Raw genomic sequence first — 16,313 nt, forward strand, 5'->3', positions numbered from 1 at the left:
ATACGTTTGGAAAGACTGATATGGATATTTTTTTTGAAATCTTTGAAAAAACAATACTTGGGAAGGAAATAAATAATGAGGAATGTGACCATGCTCTAGGAATAGCTTTCAAGGAAAGTACCCCAAAAATCAGATGTAACGTCGATTATAAGTTACCTTACTGGTGGACTGAAAGTATTCAGGCGAAAATAAAGGATGTCAGAATAAAAAGAAGGAAGTTTCAGAAATGTAAGAATACTCAAAGAAGAGAAGATCTGAAGCATGACTATAAAATCCATAAAAATGAACTGAAATGGGCAATAATTTCTGCAAAAAAACTGAGGTGGGGCAATATGTGTGACAATTTAGAAGATGACGTATTTGGTGGAGCCTACAAAATAGTAAAAAGCCAACTCCAACTACCAAATCCAAAAAGAACTTTACCTCTCAAAGAAAAGATTAATGTGTTCAAAGAGCTTTTTACAACAACACAAGAAGAGAGAATAAATATAGAAGAAGTAAATGAAGACAGAGACGATCTAAAAGGATTGAAGTTTTGCGAGGGGGACATCAAGAGAGCGGCAAATAAAATAAAACTGGGAAAAGCGCCAGGCCCTGACTCTCTGCCCCCAGAAGTCGTAAAAAGAGTCATATTAAAATATTCTACCTACTTTCTCACACTATTCAACGGACTCCTGGAAAGTGGGAAGTTTCCGGAACGCTGGAAACTAGCTAAACTTATTCTGATCGACAAACCAAAGAAGAAGCCCTCGGATCCTACTAAATATCGACCAATTTGCTTGATCAATATTCTGGCTAAGGTTTACGAGACTCTCCTAAATAGCAGACTAATAAGAGATATAGACGAAAAAGGTGGTCTCAATGATAACCAGTTTGGCTTCCGAAAAGGTAGAACAACCATTGGCGCTATTAAGCAAGTTGTATCATATGCAAGAGCTGCCAAAGTAGAAAACCAATGGAACGGCTTGATCTTAATAGACGTGAGAAATGCACTTAATACGGCATCTTGGGTAAAAATAATAGCTAAACTAAAAATAAAAAAGGTTAACAAGTACTTAGTAAATAGCATTATAGACTATCTAGAGCAGAGAGCTATTCAAATTAACAAGGAAACCAAACTTGCTATCGGAGGTGGTGTCCCTCAAGGTTCCGTTCTCGGCCCAACCCTGTGGAACATTCTATACGACGATGTTATGTCAATAGATGTTCCAGAGGGGGTTAAATTAGTCTGCTATGCAGATGATCTAGCAGTGTCAGTGACTGCTAAAGATAGTATAGATCTGGTAAGAAAAGGTAACGAGACCCTGTATAGTGTGATGCTATGGATGGCGCATAATCGGCTAGAAATTGCTCCGGAAAAAACTGTGGCCATTATCTTTAATAGAAGACTACGTGCGGATATCCATTTCACGTGCGGTAGTACACCGGTGGTACCCACTCCCACTGTAACGTATCTGGGTGTTACTCTGGACTCACGGCTGAACTTCAGCAAGCACTTAAATATGGCCTGTGAAAAGGCCCATAAAACTAACCGAGCATTGTCTTCATTACTGCCTAACACTCGAGGACCAAGTTCACAAAAAAGGAGAACATTAGCTTTGGCAATGCAATCTGTGGTAATGTATGCGGCGCCTATATGGGTGACGGCCATGGATAAAGACATGTACAGGAAAATGGTACTGAGCTCTCAGAGAACCATGGCATTAAGATCATGCTGCGCTTACAGAACCATTTCTACTGATGCTGCTCTTGTATTGGCAAATCTTATTCCGATCCATCTTCTGGCTCGGGAAAGGTCAAAAACATACAAGATGGAAATGCCAGAGGAAAGAAGTATGGCCAGAGAAAAGACGTTAGAGGTGTGGCAAAAGGAGTGGGATCAATCTGCGAACGGTCGTTGGACTCACAGGCTGATCAAGAATATTAAGAGCTGGGTAAACAGAAAACATGGGAGCATTACATTCGGAATGACTCAGTGCTTTACAGGTCATGGGGTCTTTAAGCAGTATACAACACGCATCAAAAAAACGGAGAGCTCCAATTGCATGTAATGCATTGACCCCAATGATGATGCAGAACATACAATTTTTTCCTGCCCTCGGTTCCGAGCTGAAAGAGAGGAAGTATCGAAGGACCTAGGACAAGAGATGACAGCAGATAATATAATAAATATAATGCTGGAATGCAGTGAGAAATGGAATATAGTTAGGAATTATCTGGACACTATAATGAAGATCAAGGAGAAGGATGAAAGAGAGAATGGGAAGTAAGACTCGCGACGTTGGTGGTAGGCTTTATGGCAGGAACACCAAACGTCTAGAAGGTAGGAGGGGTTTTTAGCCGGTAACCGGCACCGGAGTCCGGCACTACCCAACATGGGTGTCCATGAGGATTTTCCCCCCTACGAAAAAAAAAAAAAAAAAAAAACATTGTAATAAGAGTTTGAGGCATGTATGGCTTTAGAAATATCCTCATACAATACCTCTACCTCCTCGTCGGGATGTGTCGAGGTCGGTGCGTAAACCTGTATAACCTTCAACGAATACCGTTTGGTAATTCGGAGGACCAGGAACGCTACCCTGCTCGACACACTCTCGACTTTTACAACATTGTTCACGAGGGACTTGTGAACGATAAATCCGACACCACCCTGGGACTGTTGGTCGCCCTCCCGGTAGTAGAGCATGTTGCCGGATTCAAGGATTATCGAGCCCTCCCCCTCTCTTCGGACTTCAGACAATCCTATGACATCCCAGTGCAACTTGCTCATAACTTCTTCCAGCTCGATGACCTTTTCGTCGGACCTCAAAGTGCGTGCGTTGTATGTTGCCAGGTCTAGTCGTCGGGGTTGGCAGCGGAATCTCTGCCGGAGATTCTTAACACCCCTTGCCCCGCCGTTACCGTAACCGCTGCCAGAGCCAGGAATAGCGGGGCTGCCGGGGACTAGGGGCTGTGTTATATTTGTTCGGTCCATACAAAGTTTTGCCCGATACTGACCACGCTGGGCATGCGGGTTAGTCAGCGCAGTGCTAGATTATTCGCGCCGATGTCGCTGCTGCCCGACACCGGCCTGAGGCATTTCTTAATCTAGCCTGTGGGAATGGATATACCGCCATTCGTCGGTCGCCAGAGCCTCGTCGGTCCATCTGCAGGGTGCACCACGAGCAGGTGAGGTTGACAATTGGGGAGACAGACTGGTACTAGCCTCCCCCTTACACCCCATACGTATGAATAATATTAAACACTAAAAAGACATGGCTATTAAGCCGATAGTAAAATTGAATTTGAATACCTACATGGATTTGTTATGAATTTTATAAAAATGATTTAAACCATAGATTACGATTTAAGAGTAGTCTAAGAGAGAGAGTAGGTAAAGAGTACCTAATGGTGATGGCCTTCAGTTGTGGTCTGTGGTGATGGCTGTACGATGTAATACCTTTGTCTTATCCCCATAGGCAAAATAAAGGGGAAAAAAAAAATAAATTCGATTAGATTCGAGATTCGATTCCTTTTCTCTTTTCCGCGCTTTTTTTCTGAAAAGTCGACTCAACTGTCGTTCTCACCCATTAAATCCAAAAATTTAAATTGTAAATATTGGTTAAAACGCTGATCAACACTACGCTAAATGTCACAATTCCATACTCCAGCTCCAAGTCCAACTGACGGACTAAATAAATTTTTGGCGATAAAAATTCATAGAATAAAAATGGCATTCCTTAATAATAGAGGTTTAAGTGAAAATAACAATGAAATTATTGACAAACTAAAGGACTTCATACGCACGTCAGAAGTGGAGAGAGTGTTTCGTGCAGTAGATCGCACGGAGTATGTGACTCCAGGGTATGAGGTGGAAATCCACGTGGTCTCGGACTGGAAGAATGGGCTGCTGCATCTATCGGCGCCACATATTTATTGGTATGCCACGTCCAATGTTTATGCGTTAGAAACTAGTTTTTCTTGCTGATATGGTACATCAAAAGACTTTTCCAAGCCATTGAGAGTTCATTTGGTGTTTATGCCGGTATATAATCTTTGTAGTAATATAATCTTTATGCCGGTATTATAGTGCAATAAGCGTCTGTTAATTTTTCTGGATAGCAGAGGAATCCCCTGCTTAGATTTAGAATGATTCTATCTCTATATTTTCCATGACTGATAGTGAGGTGATGGAGTTCCTAGAGCTGAAGCCGGGCCTCTCGTTCTTGAACATTGGATCAGGTACCGGGTACCTCAGCACGATGGCTGGGCTGATACTGGGTTCTTCAGGAATAAATCACGGGGTGGAGGTGCATCCATCTGTTGTCGAGTATGCCTTGAAGAAAATATGCCAGTTCTATGAAAGCTCCACTGAACTGGATTCATCTGACTTTTGCGAGCCCAAGTTTTATCAAGGTATGACCATAAATATGAATGCTGTAAAATTTAACTGATATGGATATAAAAGTCCATAACTTACCTATGCTGATGCTGTTTTTCCTAAATTACTGGACCTGGTCAAGCTTTGCTTTGACTATTGTGCACTTTTTCCCTGTGCTGATGCGGTTTATTCTAAATTACTGGACCTGGTCAAGCTTCGCTTCAACTTTTGTACCCTTCTTCCCTATCCCTACCCTACTCCTGCCATACCCTACTTCTACCCTATCCTACTCTACCTCTACCTTACCCCTACCCTATCCCTACCCTAGCCCTGCCCTACGCCTACCCTACCCTATCAACAATATGTTTAAAAAAAATAACACAAAGCGGTAACAATCGCTGACAATTTGCTTTAATCTAAGCGTATCCAAAATGAAATGACTGCATGAATGACATAACTATATGCTGGTACTATCAATACTAATAAAGTTTCAATTTGACAGCAAAATCCCCACTAACAAATTGATCCATCTACTTGTACATAGTCCAATTATAGCCTAAACTTTTGGTTTGGATATGTAAGCCCATTCTTGAGTTATAAATTTTCAATGAAAAGTGGCATTGATTTTTATATATACAGTGCATACCCTGTTGTTCCTTTGAGTAGTGTTGTAGGAATCAACATTCAAATTTAGGAAAACATCCTCAAAAGATCTTCACTCAACTTCTCTCTTAGGAATTGTAGATAGTTTGCACTGTTCATGGTTTTGGTTTGAAAATAAGGTCAAATATTATTCCCTCCCAAACATTAACCCTCCATTGGTGTTGAAAATGGCTTGAATGAATTGCATGCGGATTAACAACTGACCATATGTGTTCATTGTGCGAGTTAAATACACCTTGTTCTAGTGAATGAACACTCATCAGTGACCAGCACGCAATCCAAAAATTGACTTTCCTCTGCAACCTTGTCGAGAACCCATCTGCTATAAACCATTCTTGGCTTGTAGTTTGTGGGGTACAGTAATCTTGCGTCTGCATAATTGCAAATTAATTGCCCGAGACACATCAACATATTAAATTATTCAAGTAAGACATTTTACATAGGTATTTCGCAGTACATACATCATTTTAGCAGGAAAGTGCATGCAGAGTGCTGACTAGAACAGTGGGCAAGTACAAAGTCGTGTATGTGTGCTGTTAAAGATGCAATATTATTTGTGTAATTCCTCGGTAAATCTATTCAGAAGTTAAAAACATTTTTTTAATGAGTCCATTTTATTAGGCGTATTGAGTATAAACAAAAACTGCCTGCCTATTGATGTTTTTATAATAAGATTTGGCAGGGAGAACAACAGGAGCAGAGAAGGGGAGTGTTAAGGATTGTCAAGGAATTCCTTAATCCTACATCCATTGGCACAAGTCCTGGACTTGTCGGTCTTTTTCCTTTATAGAACTTTAAATTATGATAATTTAGATTTCAGCTCACTTTCCAAACTGTTAAGCTATTGTTATTAACTGCATTATGCTAACATTGTGAACGTTGATGCAGGTAATGCGCTGTGCATAAACCCTCTGGAATCGGCCTATGATCGGGTGTACTGTGGTGCTGCTTGCCCACCCGACTATGAAGATTATTTTAAGAGCCTCGTCAAAGTAAGTTATTAGGATAAAGGTAACATAATTTCTTGCCTAACCTCAAAATGAACTCCCGTTCGCCATAGTGACGTTTGCATGTAAAATAGTTGTAAATATGCAAAACATGCGAACTAGTCGTCATTATTATAAACAATTTTGAGAGGACCAGAGCTTATCTTAGTGTTAGCGCCACAGGGGGCCTAGCATGTAACAAGTTAGCTCGCTTCCATCTTAGATTGCATCATCACTAACTATCCGGTGAGGTCAAGTGCGTGTGTATCTTCAAAAATCGCACATTGGTATGCAGGTGGGAGGCATACTGGTGATACCGTTAAACGGCAAGCTGCAGCAATTGCGGCGTGCGGGGCCGCAGAGCTGGACCTCGCGCATCTTTCGTAACGTCAAATGGGCCACGCTGTGCGTCCCCAGCGCGGAGGAGGCCGCCAGCCCCATCACACTGGGTATGCTTACAACATGTCACACTTGCTTCCTTACGAGAAGGTTGTATAAGAAAAGATCCCCCAAAAAAGAAAGTAGAAAAGAAAGAGAAAAAAAGAAATTTTTCATTTATCATACTCGGAAAGTAGTGTTGTTTTGATCTGAATATTGGGTGGAAAATGCTGTTTCCCTGGCCATAGGGAAGGAACAACAACTATTACGTAAATTAGTATAATAGTCAATAATAACCAATAAAATAGGAATTTGGCAGGGAGGTAATTTATAGATAGTAGGCCGGCAAGGCTGGATTAAAGAGGTCTAAGGGCGGACGAAGTAGCGGACGTCCACTAGTAAACTATTAATAAATAGTTTAGATAAACAGCTAATTTTATTTCCTCATATTCAAAATGAAAAGTAGAGTGTTTATTAACACGGGTAATAAAATCAATCCCTACTCGGACTATAGCCGCCCTCACTACGCTCGTGCGTCTAAATACCTCAGGAATTGATTCTTTCCATCCTCGGTTAACAAACTACTATTTTTTTCGATTTCTTGTCTGTTTGTCTGTCCGTCAGTCCGTGTTTTTGTTGGTCGGGCATCACGCTGAAACTACTGAATGAATTCGAATGAAACTTGGCACAAAATGAGACGATAGTACGGAGAAGGTTATAGGATACTTTTTGTTGCAACAATTACATCAGACGGGGGTGAGACGGGGGTTGAAAATTTGCATGGAAGGTCCTTCATTTTTAGAGTTACAGTTATAAAAATTTGTCCATAAATCATAAAAAAATATACGAAATGTAATGCGATTCAAAAATTTTTAAATTTCAACCAATAAAGTGGTGAAATACGGGTTGAAAGTTTTGCATTGATTTCCACGCGGACTAAGTCACGGGTGCCTGCTAGTAGAATTGATACATTGGGTCCTCAAAACCTTCCCGGAGATTATTTGATATTCATTTATTTTTTAAAGAGGGTAGGGAGCCTGGGATTGGAGACTGTTTCTTACTCTGTTGTAGCAAAAGTAAAAGATTTTTTACCGATTCTCTAAACCAGACTTACTGACATTGCGCATGGGGAGGAGATAGATTGTTCCGGCACTTAGTGGCAGCGTATCTAAAACTACCCCGAAACGCAGCAGTTAAGTGCTGAGGTGCTCTTAGTGCAATATGCATATTTTGGTTCTTTAACTTTAAGAACGCCAAACAAAAGAGTTGCTAAGTGAAGTTTTCTTCTAGCTGCCATAATAAACAAGTTGCCACTGTTAAAACAGGGTGAAATCTGGTAGGGATTATGTAGCAGTACCGAATACAAGCGTTTTGTATTCGCTGCACTAATCGTTGAGTGCGGGCTAATAGGCGAGAACCATACAGTGCATTTCATATTATTAAAGTCTTCCAAGTTTAAACCTTAAGTGTCAAGAAAGTGTCGCACGCGGTACATAATTTTTAGCTTGTAAAATCAAGTTCGGACCACTTTGAGTAAATAATTTTCCGAAGCGAAGGTCACTGTCAGTTAGAACAAAAGGACCCTCTTATTTGTGCAGTGGAATTTTGTTAGTCTTTCAATTACATCCAAGTTACCAACCAATTCACATGCATACGGCCATCATGCATTTATCGACCCAGCTCCAACTTTGTTGAATGTTCTACAAATGAATAGGGATGATGACTAATTTTGAATATATTGATTTTTATGATATATTCGGGTAAATAAGGTCAATGTTAACTAATTTATACATAAAAAGCAAAGATTGTCTGGATGTTTGCAAAATAAATAAGATTATAAAATTTAGTAATCTATTACATTTTTTTATCGTAATTAGATGAAAATTCATACAGTTTTAGCTTCCTTACATTAAATGTGACATTTTTCAATAAATGAACTATAAACATAAACGCACAAATAACAAAGATATTAGTAATTTTGTTTGAATGCCCATACAAATTTAACGATCAGCGAGCCAACGACGTCACTAAATCGTGCCATTTTGTATGGAGCGTTTTTCAGGGATCGGCGGCAGCGCCGCAATTCTGACCCTTTAAACCCCTGTAGCTGCGAAAGTAATGATCGCAGATACCCTGTTACTTTTACAAAATTGCTTTTCTGTTATAAAAAATAAAAAAAATAAAATATATTTATTTATATTTATATATTTATTTCCAGTACAAACATACATATACAATTTTGTGAGAATTACCTACTTTTAAAAATGAATATGTAACTATAAACTCTTAATTTATATACAATTTAAAAAACTGTCATCATCCCTATTGTGGATGCAGATGAGCTGGTGCCAGTCCGGCTGAAGTACCTGGCGCGCGCGGCGGTGCGCACGGCGATGCGCGGCGGAGTGCAGCGGCGCCAGCTCGAGGGGCGCCAGCTCGAGGAGGGGCGCCAGCTCGAGCCGCCACCCGCGCCGTCCGCGGACGCCTCGGGTGAGTGCTCGCAACCACACACAGCATGGCTGGCATGTATCATGCAATGTAAACACAGGGAGACACTACTTTTTGTAGTGCGCAAACGGCCCTGGGAACCCAGAGGGCCTTGTGGTAGTTTGATACTTACCGATCGAAGGTAAACGCGAAGAAAAATTCAAAGCAATGTAGAAAAATTTAGACGATAATTGTGACAGTTAATAGAAATAGAACGGGGGGGTTGACACACGAAAAATGATAAAAACTAAAGAAAAACTATATGCTAAATATCAAATTCGGAATGAAAACGATCACAGTATCACTATAGCGATGTAGGTACTCGTAGGTACTAGTAGATATTGCAAAGCTAGACTCAATCGGGTAACGGAAAAGTATTAAATAAAAATAAAGTTTAAAAACTATAACCCGACTACGTAAAAAGGGGTCTAAAAAGAACAAAACAAGAAAATATTTCAGATTGAAGTAGAGAAATACATGGAACAAAAATGTTCATGGTAGAGCCGTGGTCGCACCGACTGTATACGGTCTAATGTGATTATGCCAGGAACACTTCTATTTTAAACATAGGTACTCGTACGTACGTAATAGCCGTGATAGCCCAGTAGATATGACCTCTGCCTCCGATTCCGGAGGATGTGGGTTCGAATCCGGTCCAGGGCATGCACCTCCAACTTTTCAGTTGTGTGCATTTTAAGAAATTAAATATCGCGTGTCTCAATCGGTGAAGAAAAACATCGTGAGGAAACCTGCATACCAGAGAATTATCTTAATTCTCTGCGTGTGTGAAGTCTGCCAATCCGCATTGGGCCAGCGTGGTGGACTATCGGCCTAACCCCTCTCATTTTGAGAGGAGACTCGAGCTCAGCAGTGAGCCGAATATGGGTTGATGACGTACTCGTACGTGTTAGGTATATGATGGGTGCGACCACGGCTCTACCATGACCAATTTTAGGAGAAAAATAATGACCTAAATGGCACTTGTTAGAGTAGTAACGTTTTTTAACGGAAAGAAAATTCAAGTTAAATTTATTACAGAAAGCAAGCGCTCCACTTCCCGCTCGCGCTCCACCTCCAGCTCGCACTCCTCCTGCAGCTCGCGCTCCTCCTCCAGCTCGAGCTCCACGTCCAGCTCGCGCTCCACTTCCAGCTCGCGGTCCAGCTCCCCGTTCTATCGACGGAGGATAGATACCCCGACTAGGCAGAGGAAGATCGAGCACGATAAGGCAGGAGCGCTTCGCTTGCACCACTCCTGCCTCATGAAGCGAGCCGTGCACGAGCTGCCGCTGCCTTACGAACTTAAGAAGTGAGTCTTTAACTTTTGTACATTCATTCATACATTCAATCATACATTCATTCATACATTGGTTCATACATTCATTCATAAATTCATTCATACATTCATTCATACATTCATTCATACAATCATTCATTCATTGGTTCATTTATTTGTTGAGAATACACAGATTAGCAATATGCGTTCGACCATTTCTGGGGTTTAACAATTTATAAAGACACGAGTAATAAGCTAAAGTGTTTTTCAGTTATGAAGGGTATGAGGACGTTTGGGATTTGACGTTACTAGTGATGTAGTAAAAAAAATGGAATGAATGAAAAAAACGATTTAATCGATCTTATCGATGTCATTAATATTAAATAGTGAATTATTCTTTTTGATGACAGTAAATTATAAATAATACATAGTTAGGTTTTTATCTATTTATTAAATAGCGGACGCCCGCGACTTCGTCCTCGTGAAACTCGATGTAAACTTTCAACTACCCCTACCCAACCCTTATAACATAGATTATACACAGCAGAGATAATTTTTTTTTAATTCGAAGTGTTGCGCTGCTCTAGGGGACAAATGGCACCGCAAGCGATTATAAGAAAATTTTTTGCGGGGAGAATTCGGATATTAAGCGATTGAAAATCGTAGCAGCGGTACAAGGGGCTCAGACGAGCGCAGAAGTTCTGCCAAAATAGGAAACGTGGGCGATGACCGATTCTTTAGGAATGTCCCAAGTGAAACTTGGGATTCGGCGACTATAGAAGAACGTTGACGCTGTTGTGGTTTGTAAGGTGATTCAGTCTTTTACCGTCTTCTTAGTCTTGGTTAGAGTTACCGTACGTTGACGTTAGAAATTGGGGGTAGCTCTGAAAAGAGGATGGCACAGAAAAAGAATTGTTGATGAAGATGATCGTAATACCGGTTAAATTATTTTAGCCCTATACATCTCAGATTTCAGATAAAAACCTCTTTTTGGTCTTTCGTCAATTAAAAAAGTCAAATCTTTATTTTAATTTTTTTTAAATAAGCACTGTTTTTTTAAATAACTCTGAAAACTACTACGCAAGACGAAGCCGCAAAAAAAAATACACAATGCCTTAATTTCCAAACCGAAACGTTTTTTTGAAACAAATTGTGTGCTTTGTTTTAGAAAGTTAAAAGTTTGGCAAAGTTAACAATAACTTGAAAAACAAAGCCACAATTTGTTTGGCTTCACAACCCTTCGGAGGGAAAACAGTGGAAATGTGTACAAACGGAAGCCTTGTAAAAAGCGCCTCCCCAAGTTTTGTGTAAATTAAAAGCTATAAATATGTTTTCTTTTAACGAACAAAGAATTGTATTTGGAAATGGCGGGTCGGATAGTCGTGAGCCAGGTCTTACGTCTAATGTTTTTGCTTGCCATTTTTACCCGACTGCAAGAAGGGTTATGTTTTTCCTCTCCACTGCTCTGCTGCTATTGATCGTAGCGTAATGAAAAGTATACTATAACCTGCCCAGGAGTATGTAATAATAATAATAATAATAATTTATTTATTCATAAGAAAGTACAGAAGGTAGAATAATTGTACCAAGTTTCGTTAAAATCCGTCCAGTAGTTTTTGTTTCTATTAAGAACATACAGACAGACAGACAGACAAACAGACAAAAAATTTACTGATTGCATTTTTGGCATCAGTATTGATCACTAATTACCCCCTGATAGTTATTTTGTAAATATATTTCATGTACAGAATTGACCTCTCTACAGATTTATTATAAGTATAGATAATTACATAAAGCCAAACTCGATGTGAAATTTTTATCAACGAACTAGCTGACGCCGCGCGGTTCCACTCGCGTGGTTCCCGTTCCCGTATGAATACGTGAGAAATATATTATAGCCTATAGCTTTCCTCGACAAATGGGCTATCTAATACTGAAAGAATTTTTCAAATCGGACCAGTAGTTCCTGATATTAGCGCGTTCAATCAAACAAACAAACTCTTCAGCTTTATAATATTAGTATAGACTAATTAAAATACCATGTTAATTCAATGTATTGATGTGTACAATGACTAGAGTTTTATACCGTCATTTTCAATTTGTTTGTTGATAAACATTCCACATCCACATCCATTGGAAGTGATACCAATACACTATGTGTTACTATAATAATATGTATAATATTCATTCAAAGGATTTTGCTGTCTTAAGAGTACAAAAATTATGTAACGTGTGACATGAAAGATCAAGACAAGATTCAATAAATAATGGAACAATAAACTTAAATGCGTGGCAAAACGACATTTACTGTCATTATCGCAAAGATCTGTCATTATAGAGCAGTCAATTATTTATTGATAGATTGTTATCAGATTCTTAAAATTTTAACATGTTATGGGTACTAAGAGAGCTGATTTTATTATTTACATTTATTATAGGTACTATGACCTATAATAAATGTAAATCACATAATCAGCTCTCTTAGTATCCATAACATGATGCTTACTGAGGGGATAGATAGTGATGTAAGTAATTTCCATCCAGTATCGAGCCAGTGGCGTGCATAAGGTATTTAACTAGGATATGCACTATAAGTATAAATTGGAAAATTCCTTGTCGAAATATGTATTTTGTGGTGCAACATATGTTTGTATTGAGTCCTTAGGGTATGCAGTATATTTCTGCATGTATGAAGTGCACGCCACTGTAGTGAGGTAGTTGCAGCCCAAGTGGATGACAGAATACAATGTAATCGTAAGAACGCATCATTCAACGTCATCATTTTGTCGCATGCAGTAAGAGCAGTATAGGTCTGACTTCCAATGAAAGATTAAATGAAAGAAAAACTAACTAATGAACTTACAGGAGCAGCAAACTAAACAGCGATCTTAGTTGCAACCTGCTGAACACTAGAAGGGCCTACTGTCTTTGTAGATAGTCATTTAGAGCTTACGAGTAGGTACATCTGAAAACTTCGAGATTCGATAAAAACTCTATTTTCAAAAACAGGGTGGAATCAATATATTCCCCATTTATAGCTTGGTAAATTCGTTTGTAACAGTTTGTAACCCGCGCAATGTTTCCCCCGTCGCCGGCATATCATGGGAGTGTTATCTACGAGCTTACCTACCTACTATACTACTAAATAATTAGCGGGAAGTAAAAACTGTAGATAAACCAGTATTTTTTTTTTATTCTTTACAAGTTAGTCCTTGACTACAATCTCACCTGATGGTAAGTGATGATGCAGGAGGAGGATGGAAATCCACACTCCTTTCGGTTTCTACACGACATCGTACCGGACGCTAAATCGCTACATCTTTGTCGGTAGGGTGGTAACTAGCCAGGGCCTAAGCCTCCCACCAGCCAGACCTGGACCAATTAAGAAAACCTCAATCGGCCCAGCCGGGGATCGAAACCAAGACCTCCGTCTTGTAAATCCACCACGCATACCACTGCGCCACAGAGGTCGTCAAAAATCGTCGTCGTCGTCGAGTATATCATCATCGATGATGTATTGCGATGGCGATCGTTTTGTAAAGGTTACGGTATTTTTGTTACAGGTTCGTGAATCTGGGGCGCTCCTTGGAGGACTAGGACATTCAAGACGAGAACGCGCTAAAGTTAGAAGCTAATCATTTCTATTTGTCGATGTTGGAGTAATAATAAAATATATACTATTTAAAGGATCTCACGAAGAATGCTTTAAGAATTTGATGGAGGTGAGGGAGTGAGTTTATTTCTATTTAATGTTATGAATTTGTATAGACTGAAATAATTATTATTTGTTAGTGATTTATTATTTTATATAGATTTTGATTATTATCATTTTGTTAAATAAACCTATATAGTTAAATTAAGTTTAGTGCAAAATACATTTTTACAGTTATTGTTTAAGTATTCGCGTACACTACACCTAAGTTATTTACTATCTTGTCATACTAATTGCATTGTAAGTAGAGTTTCTGTAGTATTAGCTGATGGTCCAAGAGCTAGTAGATTATTATGATAACACACTTTCACTATTGACAAACTTCAACATGTTCCGCTGGCTCGTGGACTATACTATGGGCGCCATAGGTTCTCACGTGTGCACATTTGAACATATCCTCTGGCTGGTTTATCAATTGTTTGATAACCGACGTAGAGAAAAAGACATATTGTCGACCAATAGTGGCTGGGTTGTCCCAGTCCCATCTCTCTCTCCCCAACCCTATGAAATAAAGAGCCACTCTACCACTAATGGTCAACATATCTTGTTTTTTGCTCGTCTCGTTATATATCGAGTTACGTATCTAAGACTGCTTACTTGAAAATCAGTTCGAAATCCCAAGTGTGTACTAGTATCGCATCATTGTTATACTAGATAATATAGTTTATTTATTTATTCAAAATGAATTTATTCTCCAATCGTTTAAACAGGTTTAGAATGTAGGTATAAGTATAATCATTAAACGGGTAATTTTATAAACAAAATTGGAGCAACATGGATCTCAAATTCAATAAATTAGTTCAAATATTTTTACAATTATACTATAAATCTAATTTATTGTTGAAGTTATCCTCATAATATAATATAAAATCTAAGGATCAATATTTTAGTCGTCACAATTGATACCTGACATGATCTAACATTTGGTTTGGTTATTTGTTTTATGCATGCTACAATGGAATAGATTGTCACAAAACTGTGGCTCAGGTAGCTTGGACCCTGCCTGTGTACTAGGATCCTCTATCTTTCAGAAGTTATGTAAATATTAATAAAAGAATACACTGCATTTTTAAAAAACTTAAAATCCTTTAGAGCATCGTGGTTTTATAATATCTACAAAAAAAAAGTTTGCCATTCGCATGGTTTTTTGCCATTTGTAGAACAATTGCCTAGAAATCTTCTGGACAAACCATCATTAATAATAGTTACTAATATGTGTCGTATTACTTGTTGTTGTACTAATAATAGTTAATAATGGTTACTAGTATGTGTATAGTTACCGATATAATATGGTCAGGATTTTTTTGGGCAGACCGCGACCTACTCGCAATATATCTTTTAATATACTAAATTATATATATAACACTTCAACCAATATATATATATATATGGAGGCAGGTCGTTGTAATTCGAATCATATACTGATAGTCTGAACCTTGTCTATAATAAACATGGCGGTAACGTACGTAGCCGATACCAGTAAGTGTAATCGAACTTTGCTATGTGTTTGTATGTATCTAGTCAACCAAGTCAATCTAGTCATATATTATATGGCTGAATCTTATTATTCAGTTCAGAGGTTAACTTTTCGACTATGATCAGAATGAATGAGACTAGGAATGTGTTATGACATGTCATGCCCCGGGAGCCAGAAGTGCCTCTCGGGCGGGTGTCGCGTTACCCTGCGACTGTATCGTTACCCTGCGACTGTCGCGTTACCCTGCGACTGTCGCCTGCGCTCGGCTGCTCGCGGTGTGCCACTGTGCGTGTGCACTGTGCGTAGTGTATACAACGGAGAGTCATCACTTTGTATATATTGATGTAAATATTGCTGTAGGCAGTCATTTGTTCTTGTTGCTGTTACATGACTTTATTATAGAGCATGATTTAGTTGCTGCCGATTATTATTATTGATTATAAACTGGCGTGCGAGGCTCGAGAGAAACTTTGTATAAAATACTTCACTTGAGGCCAGTGTATTATATATTCAATGTATTTTATTTAGTTTTTGATATGGTTTATATAAAATATGTGAAACTGTCCCATGTGAAACTGTTTTATTTCCGTATTGTTTATTTTACCTCTATTACTTTATCATCATTATCAACCCATATTCGGCTCACTGCTTAGCGCGAGTCTCCTCTCAGAATGAGAGAGGTTAATACAGTCTCAACCCATGTAGGTGGAGAGTTCTCATCAATACAAATTAATCAAGCCCAAACAAAAGGTAACTGCTGTAAATCGTTGACGAGTTCCATCATCTGTGTTTCGGCTCCATCATCAGACCAACTCCAGACCTTCATAAAATTGCAGTGGCTTAAAATACCTTATGGAAACACTAACAAACGCACTAGCCGTCTCTACAATTTTCTCAACTCCCCAAGTTCCCCTCTATTTCTCCAGGATGCCATCATCTGATCTTGACATGTAAATTGGGACTACCCTGGAATTAAA

The 16,313-nt window shown here is 39.0% G+C and overlaps 1 protein-coding gene across 1 annotated transcript; it reads left to right on the forward strand.

Moving 5' to 3' along the window:
- The first annotated feature begins 2,420 nt into the window (after window positions 1–2,420).
- On the forward strand, window positions 2,421–15,904 carry LOC112049745 (protein-L-isoaspartate O-methyltransferase domain-containing protein 2). Its single transcript, XM_024087761.2, has 7 exons — window positions 2,421–3,918; window positions 4,163–4,395; window positions 5,912–6,015; window positions 6,305–6,458; window positions 8,725–8,877; window positions 9,913–10,180; window positions 13,711–15,904. The coding sequence occupies exons 1-7, from the start codon at window positions 3,629–3,631 to the stop codon at window positions 13,742–13,744; spliced, it is 1,236 nt and encodes a 411-aa protein (XP_023943529.2). The 5' UTR covers window positions 2,421–3,628; the 3' UTR covers window positions 13,745–15,904.
- The last annotated feature ends 409 nt before the right edge of the window (window positions 15,905–16,313 follow it).

Source organism: Bicyclus anynana, chromosome Z (assembly GCF_947172395.1).
Source record: "Bicyclus anynana chromosome Z, ilBicAnyn1.1, whole genome shotgun sequence".
Lineage (NCBI taxonomy): Eukaryota > Metazoa > Arthropoda > Insecta > Lepidoptera > Nymphalidae > Bicyclus > Bicyclus anynana.

What these genes read in the sequence shown, in the direction of transcription:
- LOC112049745 (XM_024087761.2), top strand. Translation starts at nt 3,629, where the DNA reads ATGTCACAATTCCATACTCCAGCTCCAAGTCCAACTGACGGACTAAAT. An exon ending in CGAGCCCAAGTTTTATCAAG is followed by an intron (nt 4,396 to 5,911) that starts GTATGACCATAA and finishes ACGTTGATGCAG; the next exon opens with GTAATGCGCTGTGCATAAAC. An exon ending in ATTTTAAGAGCCTCGTCAAA is followed by an intron (nt 6,016 to 6,304) that starts GTAAGTTATTAG and finishes ATTGGTATGCAG; the next exon opens with GTGGGAGGCATACTGGTGAT.